Raw genomic sequence first — 18,936 nt, forward strand, 5'->3', positions numbered from 1 at the left:
GGGGGGGGGGGGAGGTCAAAGTACCAATTCCTGGACATGCGTACGCACGTATTAAATCCTTGACATTCTTATTGTTTTAGTCTTCAAATACACTGAGGAAAAAATATTTAAAAAATAAAAACAACATTCGGTGGGTACCAAACAATGATGGGTAATGACGTTTATTTTAATCTAGATTCTTTAGATTTTTCTATTTCAATAGAACTAACAATTGTATGTACCTTCATGAAAAGCTAACAAGTAAACCTACCCAAAAGATACATTCTGATTTCTTTCTAATTTGGTACAAATGTAGAAGTACAAAAAATCAACTTAGATCATATTTTTTTCATTTTGGCCCACTTTGAGTTTCACGGGCAGTTTATAGCTTTTTAATATTCTCACTCCTATTATTAACAAGTGCAACAAAAATGCATAAAAAATAAAATTGAATACAAGATATAATTAAATAATTTTAACAAAATCGGAATAACTGAGGCACGAACGATTCTAAATTTCTTTAGCAAAGAATATATATTCAACAGAATATATTTCCAACAGAAATATTTCAAATCTGTGCTAAATTAGTCAAAAATTAGTCAAAAATGGTTTGAATCTCGGTCGATCCGAGAAATTATTTGTATAAATAACTTTTTCAACTTTTCACATGTTTTGTTTAAATATTTTATTATTTATACAAATAATTTTATACATTTAACTTCATATTCATAATTAGCAAACCAAAAACGCTTATATCTTGTATTCAATTTTATTTCTTATGCATTTTTGTTACACTTGTTAATAATAGCATAAATTAGCAAACCAAAAACGCTTATATCTTGTATTCAATTTTATTTCTTATGCATTTTTGTTACACTTGTTAATAATAGCATAAATTAGCAAACCAAAAACGCTTATATCTTGTATTCAATTTTATTTCTTATGCATTTTTGTTACACTTGTTAATAATAGCATAAATTAGCAAACCAAAAACGCTTATATCTTGTATTCAATTTTATTTCTTATGCATTTTTGTTACACTTGTTAATAATAGGAGTGAGAACATTAAAAAACTATAAACTACTTGTGAAACTCAAAGTGTGTGTGTGTGGGCCAAAATGAAAAAATATAACCTAAACATCTTTTGTACTTCTACATTTGTGCCAAAGAAATTAGAAAGAAATCGGAGTATAACTTTTAAGTAGGTTTACTTATAAGAAAATATATATCTTCTGATTTGAAAAAATATGTTATATATATATTAGTATAAGTATGTGTTATTAGTATTTATTGAATGAATATTTTTTTATTTCAGATATTTTTCTATTAGTAGATATTTTATATTGAAAGTTTATATTTAAAAACTAGACAAAACAACTAGAATATCCAGGATTAGGTACGTGTCCTTTTATCTTAAGGCTCTATAATATACAATCAAAAAATTTGTGAATTCTTATATCTTTATAAGCTTTTTATTACAAATCTTTTGATAAAATTGCGCGTTACGTTTATTTCTTAGCGCGTGCCGTGAAATTTGTTTCTGGGATATCCTGACTGACATCGCACACGAGAAATTGTCTTAAAAAACCTCACTGATATTCAACGTATCGAGTATCTAGTTTGCCGATGTTTTGCCGCGATACGTCTTGTCCCGATAGCAAATCCAAGGATTGCGAATTCGACGCCTTACTACGTGAAGTAAATGCAGACGCGTAATGCCGCAGCGGCGGCGACGGCGGCGGATCTCTTCCGGACCTCCCATCGTCGGTCTAACGAGACCACCGGAGCTACTGCGGCTAAAAACCGCGCGCAAAAACCCACCAAAGTACGGTCTTTATACGGTTCGTTTTATATCGCGGACCGATTCCCGAGCGCCGCGCTCCAATTACGGACGAATATATACGTCGCTTCTGTCGGACATATATTGCCCCCGCGACCCTATCGTCGCTTTATATGGCGAGAAGCGATAGCGCGCGCTATAAGTTCGCCACCGGATCCAGCACGAATTTACTGTTTGCCAGGCGACGTTACTCACTGTCCGCGAATGAGGTACGGCGATCTGTTCCTTCCTTCGCCAACGTAATGTCAACGAACATCTTCTGCGAGCAAGAAAACGCGAGATTTTTGCCCGCTCTGTCTCACTGTCCGGCTGCGTTCAACCGCGAATTTATTTATTTACATCGCGCTAACATAGATACTCTCCTCGACAGTGTTGGGCATTAACTGAGTAAAATTTCTTCTTAGACTAAAATAACCTGGATAAATGAGTAATTAACATTAATCAATCGTCAGGTAGAAAATCACAAATAATTTCATCCGTCGATGAAATTAATTACTAGTATCATCAGTCACATCAAAGTTTAATGTGATTAATAATTAATTCCATCAATTGATGAAATTATTTCTGATCTTACATATCACGACTGATTAATTCAGCAATCATATAGATAAAAGAATGCTGCTGAATCGATATAATTGGTTAACCCAACATCCTGATTGGAATAAATGTTCTCGATTCAACAGCAATGACATTAAAACTAAACTCGAGTTATCGAAGCAACTTATGATGTGTTTGTTTTAATAATTTATAAAAAATATTAGTTTCAATAACATTGCTATCGCATTGAGAAAATTTTATTATTTTGTGTCAATAATATTTCCTTTTCTGTGATGATATCATATCGACGTGTGTCGAAGCGTTCTTTTTTGCATGCGTTCATATCTTTGTGTCTCTGCATCACATACGCGCACGTCAGTCTCTAAATCGCCGTGAACCAGCGACAAAAAGCAAGTTGGCGCTAATAGCGGGGGCATCTCGACAACGTTTATGGAGCTAGTTCCCGAAAGCGCGAGGACAGCTCCTTACGTTTCGCACAGGAGAAGAGGTCCTGTTTACGTTTGTCGGGACGTAACGAAATGACCCGGTAGCACGTAAGAAATACGACGTCCACGTCCTTCGCGTGCTACGTCGTGCGAGCGAACGGATGGCTACGCGCGGGCTTCCTCCTCCACTATAAGCATTTCAACGGCACTCTTCTTCTCCTCGGGGTAGCCGGATGTCACGAGCGAGTGATCGTGTGCGTCCGCTCGGAGCGAGAAATAAAATTGCGAGCGAGATAGGATGTAATTTCTGGTCGAGAGCCGAATTTTCGGCTCACACCTTCCGAGGGGACTCGCACCCGCCGCGTTTCCGTCGACGATCGCGTGTTGCGAACAAATATAGATATCACTTTCACGTGCAATCCGAAAAACATCAGGACCTGCTACACGCTCGGCCAAAATGACGGTAGCTTGAAGAGCCTGCCCCTTAAATTCGTACAAATTGCGCACGAAGAGAGGAGAAGGCGAGAGCCGTCCACGCCGCGAACCTTTCATCCGTTATTTCTCGCGCAAAGCGGCAGGATAATCAACGCGGATAGCCGACGGAGGGCTCGTCGTCGCGCGGCTCTCCTCCGCTCGGCGGAATCTCGCGCGGCAAATCACGCCGACGAACGCGCCCGTTTGCGCATCGCGGCGACTCGCGCATCTCTTACGTATGCACGTAGGCATAAGCATAACGCAGAGAAACACGGGTAGATGATATCGCGGATGCACCTACGGGACCGCGGGGCGTCGACGCGATCCTTTGTCCTCGTTCCCGACCGCTCGTTCCTCTCGCCGCTCGGTCATATCGCGCCTCACCCCCCGGGGGCCCCTCGACGGCGGACCTCGACCCCGCGCATTTTGTTGCTCGCCGCGGGAATACCTCCCATGCCCAATCTCCCGTGCATCAATCCCCTCGCCGAGAGCGCCCGCGGAATTGTGTCGGGTTAGAGGCGCTCGCTGGTGCGCGCCGAGACGTCGGTACACACGTATGTACTCGCTCGGGGTCACCGCGGCCGCGGCTCGCGACAGAAGGTTACGCGCGTGCAAACCCCTTGAGCAAAAATCCTCTCTTTGCGACCATTTCGCCAGACCTGCCTCCACGTTTGTCGGACTCCTCGTTCGTCGTCTTCGAGAGCGCGCTCGAGTCTGCTATTCCCATTGATCGCCTTCCTTTACAGAGGAAATATTGTAGTAAAGATTACGAGAAAGTTTTTGTCATCTTGGACCATACGCAGTATTGTCCTCGAAATTGCTATATATTTCTTGAAAAATGCATGCTTAATTTCTTACATAAGGTGACCAGATTTCCCAGCCCTGAATTCGGGACACTTCATAAATGTGTGAAACGAGGTACGGGCGGAAGAGTATAAAAAGATTCGAAAATTATTTGATAATCATTGAAAATGATGACAAATCGGTATTCCAAATAGCACTCGAAAAAATTCGGGACAAAGGGTGAAAAATCGAGACGTCTGGTCACCTTAGTTGTATGTGTCAAGAAAGTAGGAGATTACTCCATAATAATGTACTTGCGATATATTCTGACGACCGCACGTCGTTGTTTTCGGCACTCTAATACTTACGCAGGAGACTCACAGGACACAAGCGGAAGACGTATGGAATACGGAGCGTTGTGTTTATGGCAGTTGCTCGGCATGAAAAGATTGCAGACGCGCGCGCTGTCAATCACGTACACCAAAAGTTCATTAGCGCGCCGCAAATGTGAAAAGTGCATGAATGTGAATGCACCAGGGATGCGAACGAGGTCGCGCGTCTACAACGACGCGATCTACGGTGGACGCCTTAACCAATCGCGTTCGTTTCACACTACAAGGTTGTCATCGTGATTATTCAATTTAGGCGTTGGTAATGAATCGCGCGAAATGCTCGATCTTTTCGCGCCAAGCAGCAGCCATGGGCACACATCACTCCGCGTTTCTCGCGTCTTTTATCCGTCGAAAGTGCGTCTCGCGTTAATAAGTCTCGGGAGTTTCGAGAATAGCGACGTGCGATCGCCGGGGCGTATCGTGAAGACGTCATTTGTAAGTAATCTTCTCGTTTCTCCTCGCGGTATATGCGGCCGGTGCTTGTCGCGACGTGTCGCGCTGACGTCCCTTACATTTGCTAAAAACATCGACTCGCTCAAGTAGCAATAGAATCGGACGATCATCGGATTTGTTGAACGGGAATTAGAAATGCGATGACAATCAGAGAGAAAGAGAGAGAGATGCGAAATATTCGGGCAGTTGCGCCAACTTATTAGGAAAAGAGATACAGAAAGAGAAGTATCTTATAGAGCGCGTTCTTTTCGGCCGCCGCGCCGTTCACATATTGGCGTATATTTTCAGCGCGATTCAACAATCGCGCGACCATCTTTATTTTCGATCTTTCTGCATCGAGCAACCACCGTGGACACATTGATCCACATAGCTCCGCATTTTACGCGCCTTTAACCTGTCAAAAATAAGTCTCGCGCGGAAATAAGTCGGGAGTGTCGAGAATAGCGATGTGCGATCGCCGGGGCGTATCGTGAAGACGTTATTTGTAAGTAATCTTCTCGTTTCTCCTCGCGATATATGTAAGATGACTAGATTTCCCAGCTCTGAATTCGGGACACTTCATAAACGTGTAAAACTGGGGAGAGGAGGGAGGTAAAAAGATCCGAAAATATTATTTGACAGTCATTGAAAATGATGACAAATTGGTATCCCGAATAACACTCGAAAAAATTCGGGACAGAGGGTGAAAATTCAGGAGTGTCCCGAAAAAGTCGGGACGTCTGGTCACCTTATTCTTACTACAAAATTATTGTAACTGAATATTTCTTTATACCATACAGATAGATGGCCAACTTTATTATTTTTATGATAAATATATTATATTATTAGTACAAACATCTGCGCGCGGAAAAAAAGTATAATTTTAAGATAATTTTTACTACAACATTTTCTCCATATATATCCACTGCTTTACTGTCGTATTGTAACGTAATGGATATTTTTTTGGTAACAGAAATATTATTTCGCGAAGTTTTTATCTCGAGATTATTTCCATTGCGTCTGTATAACATTTTCTGATATGAATTTTACGATATGAATTTGGTGATGAGTGGATTTTATGATATTATGTAATTCTTTATGATAATTGTTTGTATCGTCGAATTTTTTAAATTTGTTCATCTCCTGCTCTCTGGTGAGATAATCATTTAGAGGATTTAAATTAAAATTACACGGAACGTGTTCGTACGCAATGCAAATGGATGTTTGCCAGGAAATACCTACGCGATCGTTGCCGCGCCAATGCGAGCCGCGCTCGATCATTACTCGTCGTTTCATTAGAATATCGCCGATAAAGGGGGTTTAATTACAAAGGCACCGCCTCGCTTCCGGTCCACGGATACACATACGCGTGCAGCGCCCTGCGTGCTGCACGCATACCCGCCCTTCTCGCACCCTCTCGACTCCTTCGGTTTACGTGTATTTCTACACATCGAGGGTGATTAGTAAGGTCGTTTTCTTAATTATGAGGCACTGTTAATAAGAACCCCGTTGTCGTGTGTGCGTGCGTACGTGTTTATGTATGTGTTACGGGCGCGTGATTGTACAGCTAACGAGAATTCGTCGATGTACATCACGCTGTGTAATAGTTTTTAACCCCTTAGGGGCCGCAGGAAGTGAATATATATTGCGATATTTTCACTAATTTTATATGTTAACCGGTTCGTTACATATGCGTGTAAATACAGCAGCGAGACATAATGGTATCTACAATGTGCTCATAACGACGTATTAAAATTTATAAAGTCGAACAACACTGGCTAAAAAGAAAGAGGGAACAGGACAGCGTAGCAACGGGTCGTTTCTCGGATTTTCTCTCTCGTTAATTAATACCCGCGACGATCGACATGCGCGTAAATGTTTAAATACAGACCCGACACACAGATGCATGCAGGCCTCTTTCGCGCGCGTCCCTCTTATTTTCTCCCATGGTACGCTCTTAAAAGTACAGAGAAAATTATAGTAGACCGTAAATTAAGTCGGAATTTATCGCGCCGGTTACTAATTGGTCGTTGAATAAATATAGAGGCGCGTGTTCCGGGCGATGCCTCACGCCAACAGTGGCAGGGACAGATTACGATTTCGCCTGAACGTCTGGTAAAAAAGGTCTGGCCCGAAGCGCGTTTCGTGCGCGTTTTGATCCTCGATCGTAAAGAGCTTACGGCGGAAAGCGTTAAATGCACTCTCCGCGTTGTACCGTCTCCGTTAATATGTGCCGGCGCGTTTGAAATACAGTATTTAATCCGACCGACGGAGAGAAACGCGTCTCGCTCGAACGTTGGAAATCCATGGAATAACGTTGCACGCCGCTAAAAGGTTTTCGAGAATCGTCTATTTGTGCAAGCTGAATAAAATATTTCATTAAGCGCACCAACATCGATAGATACTTCTCGTGGCCATGAAATATACATGCATAACATTCTACACGTTTATCGACAATTTTAGTCAGTATGTATGATTTATTAGACGCGATTGACAAAGTATATCATTTCGCGAAATGGAAATAGTGATATGTATATCGAGAACACGACATAAATTGTACGCGTATAATTATACAGGTAATGGATAGCTCAGAATTGCTGGGCTATATATACGTATTATCCATTATTATTCAACTGTCCCACGCGATTTGCACTGTCACGCAACAGTCTTATCTGCCGCGTAAATGTTTATAAATAAGGAAACATTAAAAAAGCGTGCGTCAGGTTTTTCCCGTTGCAGTCCACGTTTGTTAGGGCTTTTGCACACGAATTGCCGTAACCGTGAGCATAAAATATAAACTTAAACTAAAAAATCAATCGGGATATTGGTTCAAGATTCTTCTAGTTAGAGAAGGATTAAAGTGATCGTATAAGTAAGATTTAGACCGTGTAATGAGAATTTCAATTAGATGAATCCTACACGGAACAAAATATATGATGATAAAAAATATTTTGTTGTGAGTAACATAGTTTCATTACTTTAGTTATCTTTGTATGATAGTAATACATATAGTTAATATCACTCAGTTACTTTACAGTACATCAACTACATCAACTACATCAATGCACGTGATCTGGTTGTGGCAAGTTAAATCGGTTGGAGTGACATTTATCATGTATTACACTGGAAAAAAATACTTTAAAATTTATTTGTAACAAATACTTTTATATTATATACTTTTATATTATGTATTTTTATATTATATATTTTTATGTTATAAATTATTTTTATAATTTACTTGTAAAAAATACTTGAAAATTTATTTGTAATATAAAATTTATTTATACGAAACAAAATATATTTCTGTGAAATAAAGTTCATTTCGAATAAACTTTATATTCCACAAATAAAATTTTCAAGTATTTTTTCTGGATATATTGTATTTTCTGTGTAGTTACTTTTACGCACGATTAGATTTACTGCAAGTTTTATTTTCTTCTAAAGTATATAAAATGTTAGGAAAATCTTAACTCTCTTTTTCAGCTGAAGCTTACGTCTACAGCAATTCATGTGTGAGAGCCTTTAACCATTCCGCTTGGCGGCACCCGCAGCGATCGTAGTTACCGACGCGTCACTCTGCTTCGCAGACCGCCGCGCGCGGCACTGTCGCGCCTGACAGTACGACCAAGATGGCGTCGCCTAGTGAGCTGTCCCTCGAGGAGATTCGGAATTATTTATTGGAAAACGGCGGTACGGCGCGCAATCACGACCTAGTGAAGCATTTCAAGCGGTTCCTGACGGACCCGGAGACGCGAGGTGGGTTGAATGTCCGCGGCTACAATCGCGCTCGCGACACCGAGGACGCGTCTCGTGCGCGACGTGTACGTCTTTCGCGTCCGTCGTGATGTAAACACACGAGCGACTCGCTCGACCCAGCAGCTATGTGAAACTCAGCGCAGTGCAACGTACGTTTTCTCGTTACAGTCGAGGCCAGAAATCGGTTCAAGGAGTATGTCAACACCCTGGCCACCATAAAGAACGAAGAGGTAGGTTATTGGCTCGCGGCTCCTTTCTGGCTCTTGACGGGAGCGACTTGTTGCGCGACGCGACGTTGCCGGCTCGACTCGCGGAGCGCGATCAATTCGAAATTTTTAACGCGTGGACAGCGTTCTTGTCTAGCTATCATTTCTGAATTCGCCATTACCGCAGTTATTTTTGCGCTTCAACACTGTGTAGTGTGTTGTATATTGTTCGTCGTTTCTATCAAATTATCCGCGTAGAGTGTTATCAAAGTGTATATTGTCGTAGGGCGAAAAGTATCTGGTTCTCAAGAAGAAATACCGGCAAGTTTCCTTGGGGGACCTCTCGCTCCCTCAGCAAGTGGGATCACCACCTTCAATCACCACTCCCGATTTACCTGTTTCTCCTCTACGAGAACCTCCACCGTACCGGCCACCACCTCCCGCACCCCTCAGCCCGACAGTGAATAATTCTCAAGTGAGTCTTGAGGAGGATCGAACGACGACGATTTCTGAGCACGGAGAGATTAGGAGGAACGATAATTCGGAGTATGGCGCGACTGATAATTCAGAGCTCGGCACGCCGGTTTCATCGCCCCCGGTTCCACCGCGCCGCAAAAGTCAGGACAAGCTCAAATTGGAGAACAAGGAGAACATCGAGAAGAATATGAAAGGCTTCTCGGAAGCAGTCATAAAGGTAAGATTTTCGCAAATTGTTTTGTGTGCGTGCCGGAAGATTATGCCGTGCTGTTCTCTTCAATTCACTCAGTATTATAAATCACGACGGATATGTTCATGATATCATCACATATTTTAACATGCAACGCGGAAACGGTGAATCATGCATATGCAAAGTATTCAAGCAGAGTCTGCTATACTTCTTAAAAATAAAGGTTCAGGATAGTAATCTCAAAATCATGAGAAATTACAATCACTAAATTATAAAAAGCCCTATTCAAAATCTAGATTCTGTACCTTAACTTTGCAAATTTAGTGAACTTTGAAGAACTAATAGAGAATTTAGATATAATGTAGTATTCAAAGTATTCAAATAGAGTCTGCTATAGTTACTAACAGCAAAACTCAGGATAATAATTTCAAAATTATGAGGAAAAATTAAAGTTATTAAATTATAAATAACCTCAGACAAAATGTTGATTCTACATTAATTCTACAAATTTAATGGAACTTAAAGACGTAATGTAAAACATTCAAACAGATTTTCCTATAGCTATTAATAAATATTTAACAAGGATAATAATTTCAAAATTACGAGAAATTATAATTATTAAATTATAAGTAATTTCAAAATTATGAGAAATTATAATTATTAAATTATAAGTAACTCAAAATATATTTGTCTCAGGAATTTGCAGGATTCTATATGCAGGGTTCATTAATCCTGCAAGTTCCTTAGAAGAACCAAGAATCGAGATGTAACCTTCTACAGGCTGTTGCTCTATAATGCTATAAATAGTTATTTTCGTTTCGAGTGTTACCTTTTTTTGTGACCCAAACGTGTGTTATCCTTTATCACGTTCGTTTAAATCAAAAGATCTTACGTAACAAATGTGATTTAACACTCTTAAAAATATATTTCGTTCCAGTACTTGTATTCTTTGTTCTAATTCTAAATTGCAGGAGGATGAAGCAACTGTGACTAATCCTGGGTCGGCTGAGCAGTTGAGCGTTCGTGAACGGATGCAACGTTTCAACCGTATGGCCAGCGAGACCGATCTTCCCAGCAGACCCAGCGGTGGCACAACTACTCCCACTAAGAAACGGACAGAGAAAGTAAGTGACTTATTTACATCTTTCTTCTATTTCGCTGCATGCTATTGGAGAAAATAAGTGGAAGTAGAAAGAAACGAACCTTTAGTACGGTTCATGAGAGAAAAAGAACAGAAAGTCATGACAAACAGCGCCACGAGACGAAAATACGCTCGCGAAAAAAAAATATGGCGGGGTCTATCGAATCGTAAAGGGGCGAATTTCTGGAGTCGAGTATCCGCGCCGCGCGCCTCCGGCGAAGGCGGTCGTACACCTCTCGGCTTCCTCGCGGGAGTTAAATCATGACGGTCGTGTTGTGACAGCACCGGTCGCTTATGTTTTCCAAACACACGCGGGGACACAAAGGGTTCAGGTCCCGTATTGAATTATCCCGCCGGGCTTTAAATACTCCGACGAGCGATTCGGCACGGAACGATCCACGCGCAAGGATGCCTATACATCCTTTGGGGGGAAGTGGGAGGAAGGATGCGGTGTGTACAAGGCTGACTGCTCATCGTGCATACCGAGTAGGCTACTAGGAATCCTTTCTCCGTATCCTTTACACGCGCACTCGCGCTCGTTCTCCCTCTTTCTCTCTCTCTCTCTCTTTTTTCATCGGTCTTTCTCTCTCCTTCTCGTCATCCTCCTCGCGACCTCCCGTCTCCTTTTCTCCGTTTCTCTCGTCGTTCGTACGTCGTTTATCGCAGCAAGCAATATTCATCGCATTTGAATATCCTGCGGGCGGTATCTCGCGTAGCGATCAGGATGTTGCGCCGATGTTGCCGTAAATCATAATTAGCCGCGCCTGAAAATTAAAAGTGGAGGAAGCGGGCGCCCCCTCCCCCTCCCACGAGTTTGGAGAGGAAGAGAGAGCGCGCTTGGGAGTGGGAAAAGCAGACTCCTTTCCGCCGCGACTGACCGCAAAGCTCCGTGCGGACGGAGCGCAGGATACGCCGATCCTCCATCATAATTTCGATATGTTTATCGGGCCTCACGATTAAAGGCGCCGACCGGTTAAGATACTCCGCGGAAAGAGGAAGGAAGCGGCCGTTCCACGCTTCCTTCGGCCGATTATGACCGGATCGTGCTCTCGGCGCTCGCGCGTGGTTGCGGCATAATTTGGTTGGCCCTTTCGGGGAAACTATACCCCCATCTCGTACCCATTCCGCGTACGTATACGTTATTTTTTTAAGTAATTGACATCTATTCAATTTCCGCTCTTCATTAATTATCCCATCATACGTGTGAGAAGACCTTTCACATTTTCTTGCAATAAAGAAGTAATTAATTTCCTTTATTAACATCAGGAATATCAGGAATTTTTTCAATACCCATCACGTTAATCTGATATGTTAATTGCATTTATAATCTGTCTTCGTCTACAAAAAAAAGTCACTTATTTAATTAATTATCCCATCAGAGATGTGAAACAATCTTAATTTTTCTCACAGTCGAGAAATAATTAATTTATTTTATTAATATCGTATCGGGAATTGTTCAGTCTACATCTCGCGTCTACCTTAAGTATTAATTGTATTCATAATGTCTTCGTATCTACAAAAAATTGACTTCTTTAGTTTGTTATCTCACCAGGAATGTGAGATGACCTTAATTTTTTTCTCACAGTCGAGAAATAATTTGTCTTATTAATATCGTATCGGGAATTTTTTAGTTTACATCTCGCGTCTATCTGAAATGTTAATTGTACTCACAATATCTTCGTGTCAACAAAAAATTGACTTCTGTAATTTATTATCCCACCAGGAATGTGAGATGACTTTAATTTTTTTCTCACAGTCGAGAAATAATTAATTTGTCTTATTAATGTCGTATCGGGAATTGTTTAGTCTACATCTCGCGTCTACCTGAAATGTTAATTGTATTCATGATCAGTCTTCGTTTACAAAACTGATTTCTTTTTCGCGCCGGGAGATTTGGACAAGACATTAACGCTCGACCAAGGATTTTGACACGTTTCTCTCTATACGGGTGTTTCGTTACAAAAGGGACTGTTTATTGCGGCGCGTATACATTGAATGGCCCGTGATAATTATGTATTACTCACCGGCCGCGGTCCGGTCGCGGCGGGCCGCCTTTCATATACGACTTGACCGGGCGAGCCGTTAATTTTTATTGCTTGTACGCGTGGAAAGGGTTTCGGGCCATGCGGGGAGAATCCTCTCGCCTCCGGACATCCTGTAATCTCCTGGGAAGCCCGTGGGTAGAGCCGCCACCTCGTCGGGCTTTCTTCACAAGTAATTATCATGCAACGTGGCCGCGCCATTCCGCCCTTCGCATCCCTAATGACCGTTTCGTCTAGCGCGGTGTCGCGTGCCGTGCCGTTCGCCGCGACCAATTGCCATATCAACACATTTCACGTAACTTTCCATTCGTGTTTTCTTCGAACGGCTCGTTACCAGTCATCGAATGCGCGACAAGCTCGTCACGGCGGTGGCTTATACCGGGAAGAGCGTAGTAATGGAGGGATCAGATCGTAGCAATGATGTAGAAACTTTTACGCAGATCGAATATCGCTAAAACAACTTTGAAAAAATTGGCATTTTTCATTGCTCATAAATGCGGGGATCAAATCGAGGTGACATGTAGAAACTTTTACACAGATCGAATATTACTAACAACTTTGAAAGAATTGGCATTTTTTAACAACTTGCGCAGAGATTTTCTCACCTCCTTGGCATCAAATCGCAAGTCCGATCTTTTCGTTTAAATTGTCGAAATTCGACGTGTGCGAGCGACAAGGAGTGCCCTCGGACGTAAGCTAATCGTCAAAGCGTAACGCATTACACCCGTGTAACATGACTAATGTGGCCGTTTGTAAGCATTATGTTTTTCCGACTGCTCAGGCAGCTTCTTTTCTATGTAAATACGACGAGCGCGGGTGGCGAGATATGTTAACTGTCGTGCCCTCGTGAGAATTCTCGCGGTAACCTCAGGTTTCTTTACTTTGTGTGAATCGCCTCTCTATGACGCGAGAATAATAATGAATACCTCCAGCTAGCGATCCGTGTAAATCCCCTCGGATCCGCGCGCTACCGTGCGAGACGCTGCTTTCATCGACCGACCGTAACGTCGCGAGCTTCTCGCGTAAATATTACCATTTATAATTGCCGCGGAAGTAAAGATTCTTGGAAAGTAGAGATGTTCGTTTAGAAATGTTGACGTGGTGAGGGCAGGAACGCGCGGAGTCCTTTTACGAGATGGCTCACGAAAATGCAGCGCTCGCTCGTACGCTCGCTATATGTGCGCGAATGCCGACGGCGTCTTCCTCGAGACGCCTAACAAGAAGTTCGCTTTTACTTCGGCACCTCGAGGACGCGTTCTAATTAGGATCACGCGTGTTCGCCTCTTATACGGGCCGAGTCTTGTCGGCAGTCTCCTCGTCCCCTTCTGCGCGGGGCGCGCGGAGGGCGCTGGAAAGAGAGAACGAGAGGGTGGAAACTCATCGTAAAGGCGCCTAACACGGCCATGCCGAACTTGGAATTTCTGCCGTATAGTTCCGCATACATTAGGGACCTTGGGTGAAACTTGGAGGGTAGTTTGCCTCCCGGCGAGAGAGGAGTCGAGGGCTGGAAGCGCAGCGCGCGCTGAAGGACGGCGCGGGTGTAAACCGCACAAAGTAATCTTACAGAATGTATATGCAAAGAGGTTCAGCGGCGTGGCGAGGCGAGGCGAGGCGTTGCGAGGAAGCGAGGGCACAGCTTGCGTGATTCTATTCGCGACAATCCCGACAAGACACCTCTCCGGAGGCAAACTTACCTCGCGCAGCTTACTTCTGAAGACTACCCGTCGACTCACGATCGACGCCATCGATTATTTCCTCCGCTCGGCTCTCCCGTTTTTCATTCTCAACATTGAACATTCCCGCAACGAAGGCTCGAATTGAAATTTCTCGCGGATAAAGTCTCGGCGAAATTAATAGGTTCTGACTCGAATTTACTTGTGGCAAGAATTCAGAGCGAAGAAAAACGTATGTTTTAGTCTTGTCGGCAATTCGGGAACATCGATATAAAATAATATGAAATAATACGAAATAATATGAAATAAATAATAATAATAAATAATATGAAATAATAAATATTGATATGAATGGGAGTAAAAAGATTGCAATTAAACTACTGTCTTCGTTGAGCAATTACCAGCAATCGCGGGCCATCTTCAATATTTCAAATCTAAATTATTGCCGTTTCTACGTATATATCCAAACGTCTATCCGTCCGGTGAGTTTAAGCGTGTTATTTGTTTACTCAAGTATCCTTGTCGTTAATCAAACCAACGTCATAGCGCACTCGACAGGCACTTATAGTCGTAGTGGTTCAAGCGCGTTACTTGAGTTCCGCGAAGAGAGAAAGAGAGAAAGAAAGAGAGAACGGAGGACAAGGGGATACCCACTTATTCGTTCCGAATGGTCGACGAGATACGTAGATAGCGCGAGCCGTGATGGAAATAAAATCGTTTACATCTTGTCCCTTTAATTAGGCAAATCCACTTGGGCGAAAGTGCCAACCGATAAGTGTCCGGACGATAAGCCACTCATTACCGTCGAAATTCCTCGGGTGTAGTCGTCGGTGACGCTAAAGACATTCCTCTGAATTGCTTGGATCTTTTCTTTCTTTTTTTTCTTATTGTCACGATTGCGCGCACACCGCGGGAAAATCGCGTAAAGCCGTCCTCCCTCAGATGGCGTCTCTTCACAACGGCCACGAATTATCGGCTATCGAGCGTTCTATAACGTAATCGAGTAAATTATGGCACAGCGCTAATACGCACGGCAACACCTCGTCCGACGATAATTAAATACTATGCCGCTTAAATTTAATAACCGGGCGGATAATTGCGGGTTGCGCGATAGTGCGTCTCGCCCGATGATAATTCATCGCGGTCGCGTTAATAACAATGTCGATAGAGGGAGGCAGCGAGGAAGAGAACAGGAGAACCAGCGAGAGAGAGAGAGAGAGGAAGAGAAAGAGCCAGCGCGACGTGATCCACTGCGACCTAATTTTCTTGGCACTGCCGCCAGATGCGTATACAAATTTACGCATAGGTTTCGTGCTGTACCAATATAAACAAGCTTGTCTACAGGAGTAGTTAGCACCCACTGTTCCCTGTATATAGCGCGACTAGATACACCTCTAACAGGTCCGCCGACATTTATTCCGGCCTATTACGAGTTAATCTTGAAGGCACACACACCGCGCATTATCATTTAAATTGGTGTCGTTATGCACGCGCATTAAATTTGTTTGCTCAGCGGCAGCGGCGGCGGCGGCGGCGGTGGCGGCGACGCGCTCGGCTCGCTTCGCCTTGCTTCGCCTCGCTTCCGCGAGAATTCTTTGGGCCTTTATGTGGTAATGGCAGGTACTCCGGGGGCGAGCGCGCGCACACACATACACATAGACACACATACACACGCATAGGGAAACAGGAAACGGTTTACAATGGGTTGTTTGTTGTCTTCTCATAATCCTTATCCGGTACCACGTTTTGATATCAAGCAAGCTCCTGATCTTACGCTGATCTATCAGGCAGTGCGTATTCAAGGGAAGGAGGGGGAGCGAAATAACGAAACTTTTTCCCCCTTCACGAAGATGCGTATACTAAATCAGCCTCGTTGATTGCTTCTCTCTTCCTCCCGTTCTCTCTCTCTCTCTCTCTCTCTCTCTCTCTCTATTTCTCTTTCACCGTTCGTTCTCCAGCCGTTGAATGGCAGACTCCGCGTTCATCCGCGGGAGTCTCGTCTCCTGTGGTGACAGTCCAGGGACCATACCGAAAGCTGACTGATCGTGATTGTCATGACAGCGGACGGGGCCCTTCCGCCTCGTGTCCTTCTTGGTGGTCCGATCGTGGGATCATGATTTCTGGCTGTCTCGTCGCCGGTTGTTATTACTCGCGACGATCTCTCGTCACCATGTGGCGAAAGCCGAATAGTTGGGGCAATTAGTCGACCTCCTTCGGAGGACTAATTTGTACTTACCACGCTTCGCGCGGCACGGAGGAGGGTCGACTGTATCCCCCGAAGATACCTTATCGTCTTTGCACGCGAGTGCATTCCAGTCGTTTACCTTCCCTTATTACCGTCCAGCGCGAATTCCGCGCAATTCCCTCGCCGTTCATTCCTCGTTACACGCGATATTCCGCGATATTCTCGATCGCGGCCCGATCCACGCGGGTCGATCCGAATCTCCGTCCGGTCGCCACGAGGATAATCCGTCGTTAAACGATCGCACGCAAGGCCCCGCGCGCGAGGCCCTAAGCCGTACTTTACGACGCGCGCGACGGCACGGTAAGCCAGGAGCGTACCTTATCAGGGATCTGAGTCGCGCAGTGAGCGGCTATTTGTATTCATAAGTCCGCGGGAGGCCGGCGCTCGCTCCCTGAGCACAGTCCTGGGACCGTTCTAGGCCGCACAGGGCCCACGGTGTTCCCCCGGGACGCGTTCGCTCGACTGCGGAGCACCGTTCGCGATGCCGCAGGGAGGGAAGGCGGGCAGGGATGCGGAGGGACGGTACAATAGAGGGCCACGTCATTCAGCCAAGGCGCCCTTCTCGCGGACATCGCCGGCACCGTCGACGTACATATGTATGCGCGCGCGCTCTCGGTCCCGTGAGCTATACGCGCTGCGCTCTCGTGCGCGCGGGCGCGCGCGCGCGCGTTCGAGAATGTGACCAGTCATCGAGTTATTTAATTTTTCGAGGCACCCCCGCCGCGCGTGTTTGCTCAGCCCCGCTGTGAGCACAAATTACCTCGCGACTGAATCACCTCGGGCGAAATGCCCTGGTCCGCCCCCTCTCGTAACCCCGCGCTGCCATCAGCGTCGATGACGCTTCTTATCGGCCGATCATCTCCGAGACGGAAGTCTCCGCGGGATAAGATGGCATGTCCTTGCGCGGACACGTCGACGGCACACTCGAGTCCAGTCCCTCGAATCGAATCCCGAGAGTGCGGTCCATGAGGAACCTCCAGACTCCTTCAGAGACGGCTCGTGATTGTTACCTGGGGCGAAAGAGAAAGAAAGATTTACGCAGCTTCGAAACTGTACCGCGCGTCACTCTCGCCGTTGGTCGTGAGACTCACCCGTTGAGAAAGGGTCTCGCGGGTGGAAGAAGGAATGTTTTCCCTCACGAAGGGGAAATCACGCGTTATCTATCGTTACCGATCGCTCTCCGCTCTTAATTGGCCTCGTCAACGCTCGCGTGCTCGCGCGTTTATTCCTAGCGATCGCGCGCGAGGACGCGAACGCGTTGCCGCACAACACCACCACTACCATTACCACCTGACCCCCTTACGTCCAGGAGGACACGGGCACCAAAACGGACATGCCCGCGTCCCCCTGGCGTGGTCTAGGTGCGCATATATACGGTCAGTCCACCTCGCGCTATCTATATGCTAATCCATTGAGATGGTACCCGTAGATTACACCTCGGAATTAGCCCAGAGACCCGGGTATCAGGGCCGCACAGACAGGGCTAGCTGTGTATCTATACGTACCTTTATCCCACCTTATACACGTAACTCGCGCCGTCGAACGCGTCCGCCTCTCTCGCCCTGCACTTGCATGCCCGCACAGCACACGCACACACAAAGCGACTCACTCGCTCGCACACGTTCACGGCCGCGTAAAGATCAGGACACGCGTGTGTACACACAGGTGTGTGTACCTGGCGGAGACCGTGGGTTGCTCCGTCGTGGTTCGGTATAGGACCTCGGTGACTCGGCACTTCCAGTTCGTTAGCCCGTGTTAATAACGTTAAAGAGGATGCGATAAACTCGTTAGGAGACGAAACCGCGCGCAGGCGGTAAGCCCGACCTTCATCGAGCTACACTGAGAGAGGGCTACAAGGGTACGACGCCAGCCACTTCTCTCTCTTCCTCTCCTCTCTCTCTCTCTCTGTCTCTCTCTTTCTCCTTCGCGTCACTGAATTGAATATCGCGAGGCTCTTCCCGTTCTCGTGAATGAACGTCAAGTCTGGACGGGTCTTCCGACGTTATGTCCCGACTCGAGACACCGCTGACGCGGGGTTTTCCAGAGGAGAGAAAACGATCGTTTGCAATTTTCACATACTGTTCATTTCCGGGAGAATATTGGTTCTCCTGTGTGATGTCCGACCTGTTTCGATCAATATCGAGTGTACATCTGTGATGTAATCGTACTCGTTATATAACAGCGGTGTAGATTAACACGCGTTCGTCACGCCCAGTCATTTCATGAAACGGTACTTCTTTTTCTCTCCTCCTCCTCCTCCTCCTCCTCTCTCTCTCTCTCTCTCTCTCTCTCTCTCTCTCTCTCTCTCTCTCTCTCTCTCTCT

At 45.0% G+C, this 18,936-nt stretch overlaps 1 protein-coding gene across 15 annotated transcripts in view; it reads left to right on the top strand.

The window, feature by feature from the left end:
* The window catches only part of LOC116841928 (ankyrin repeat domain-containing protein SOWAHB), a 152,586-nt gene that overhangs the window by 4,027 nt on the left and 129,623 nt on the right, over positions 1 to 18,936 (top strand). For all 15 annotated transcript variants that reach the window (XR_004377640.1, XM_032810526.1, XM_032810546.1 and 12 more), the window contains 4 exons: positions 8,367 to 8,639; positions 8,808 to 8,869; positions 9,132 to 9,539; positions 10,484 to 10,636. Coding sequence is in view for 14 of the 15 variants with exons in the window: in XM_032810526.1 (XP_032666417.1) it covers positions 8,513 to 8,639; positions 8,808 to 8,869; positions 9,132 to 9,539; positions 10,484 to 10,636 (750 nt within the window). In the remaining variant the exon portion in view is untranslated. The remainder of the gene's footprint in view (positions 1 to 8,366; positions 8,640 to 8,807; positions 8,870 to 9,131; positions 9,540 to 10,483; positions 10,637 to 18,936) is intronic.

Source organism: Odontomachus brunneus, unplaced genomic scaffold (assembly GCF_010583005.1).
Source record: "Odontomachus brunneus isolate Ranch 3 - 2012 unplaced genomic scaffold, Obru_v1 Obru_scaffold_002, whole genome shotgun sequence".
Lineage (NCBI taxonomy): Eukaryota > Metazoa > Arthropoda > Insecta > Hymenoptera > Formicidae > Odontomachus > Odontomachus brunneus.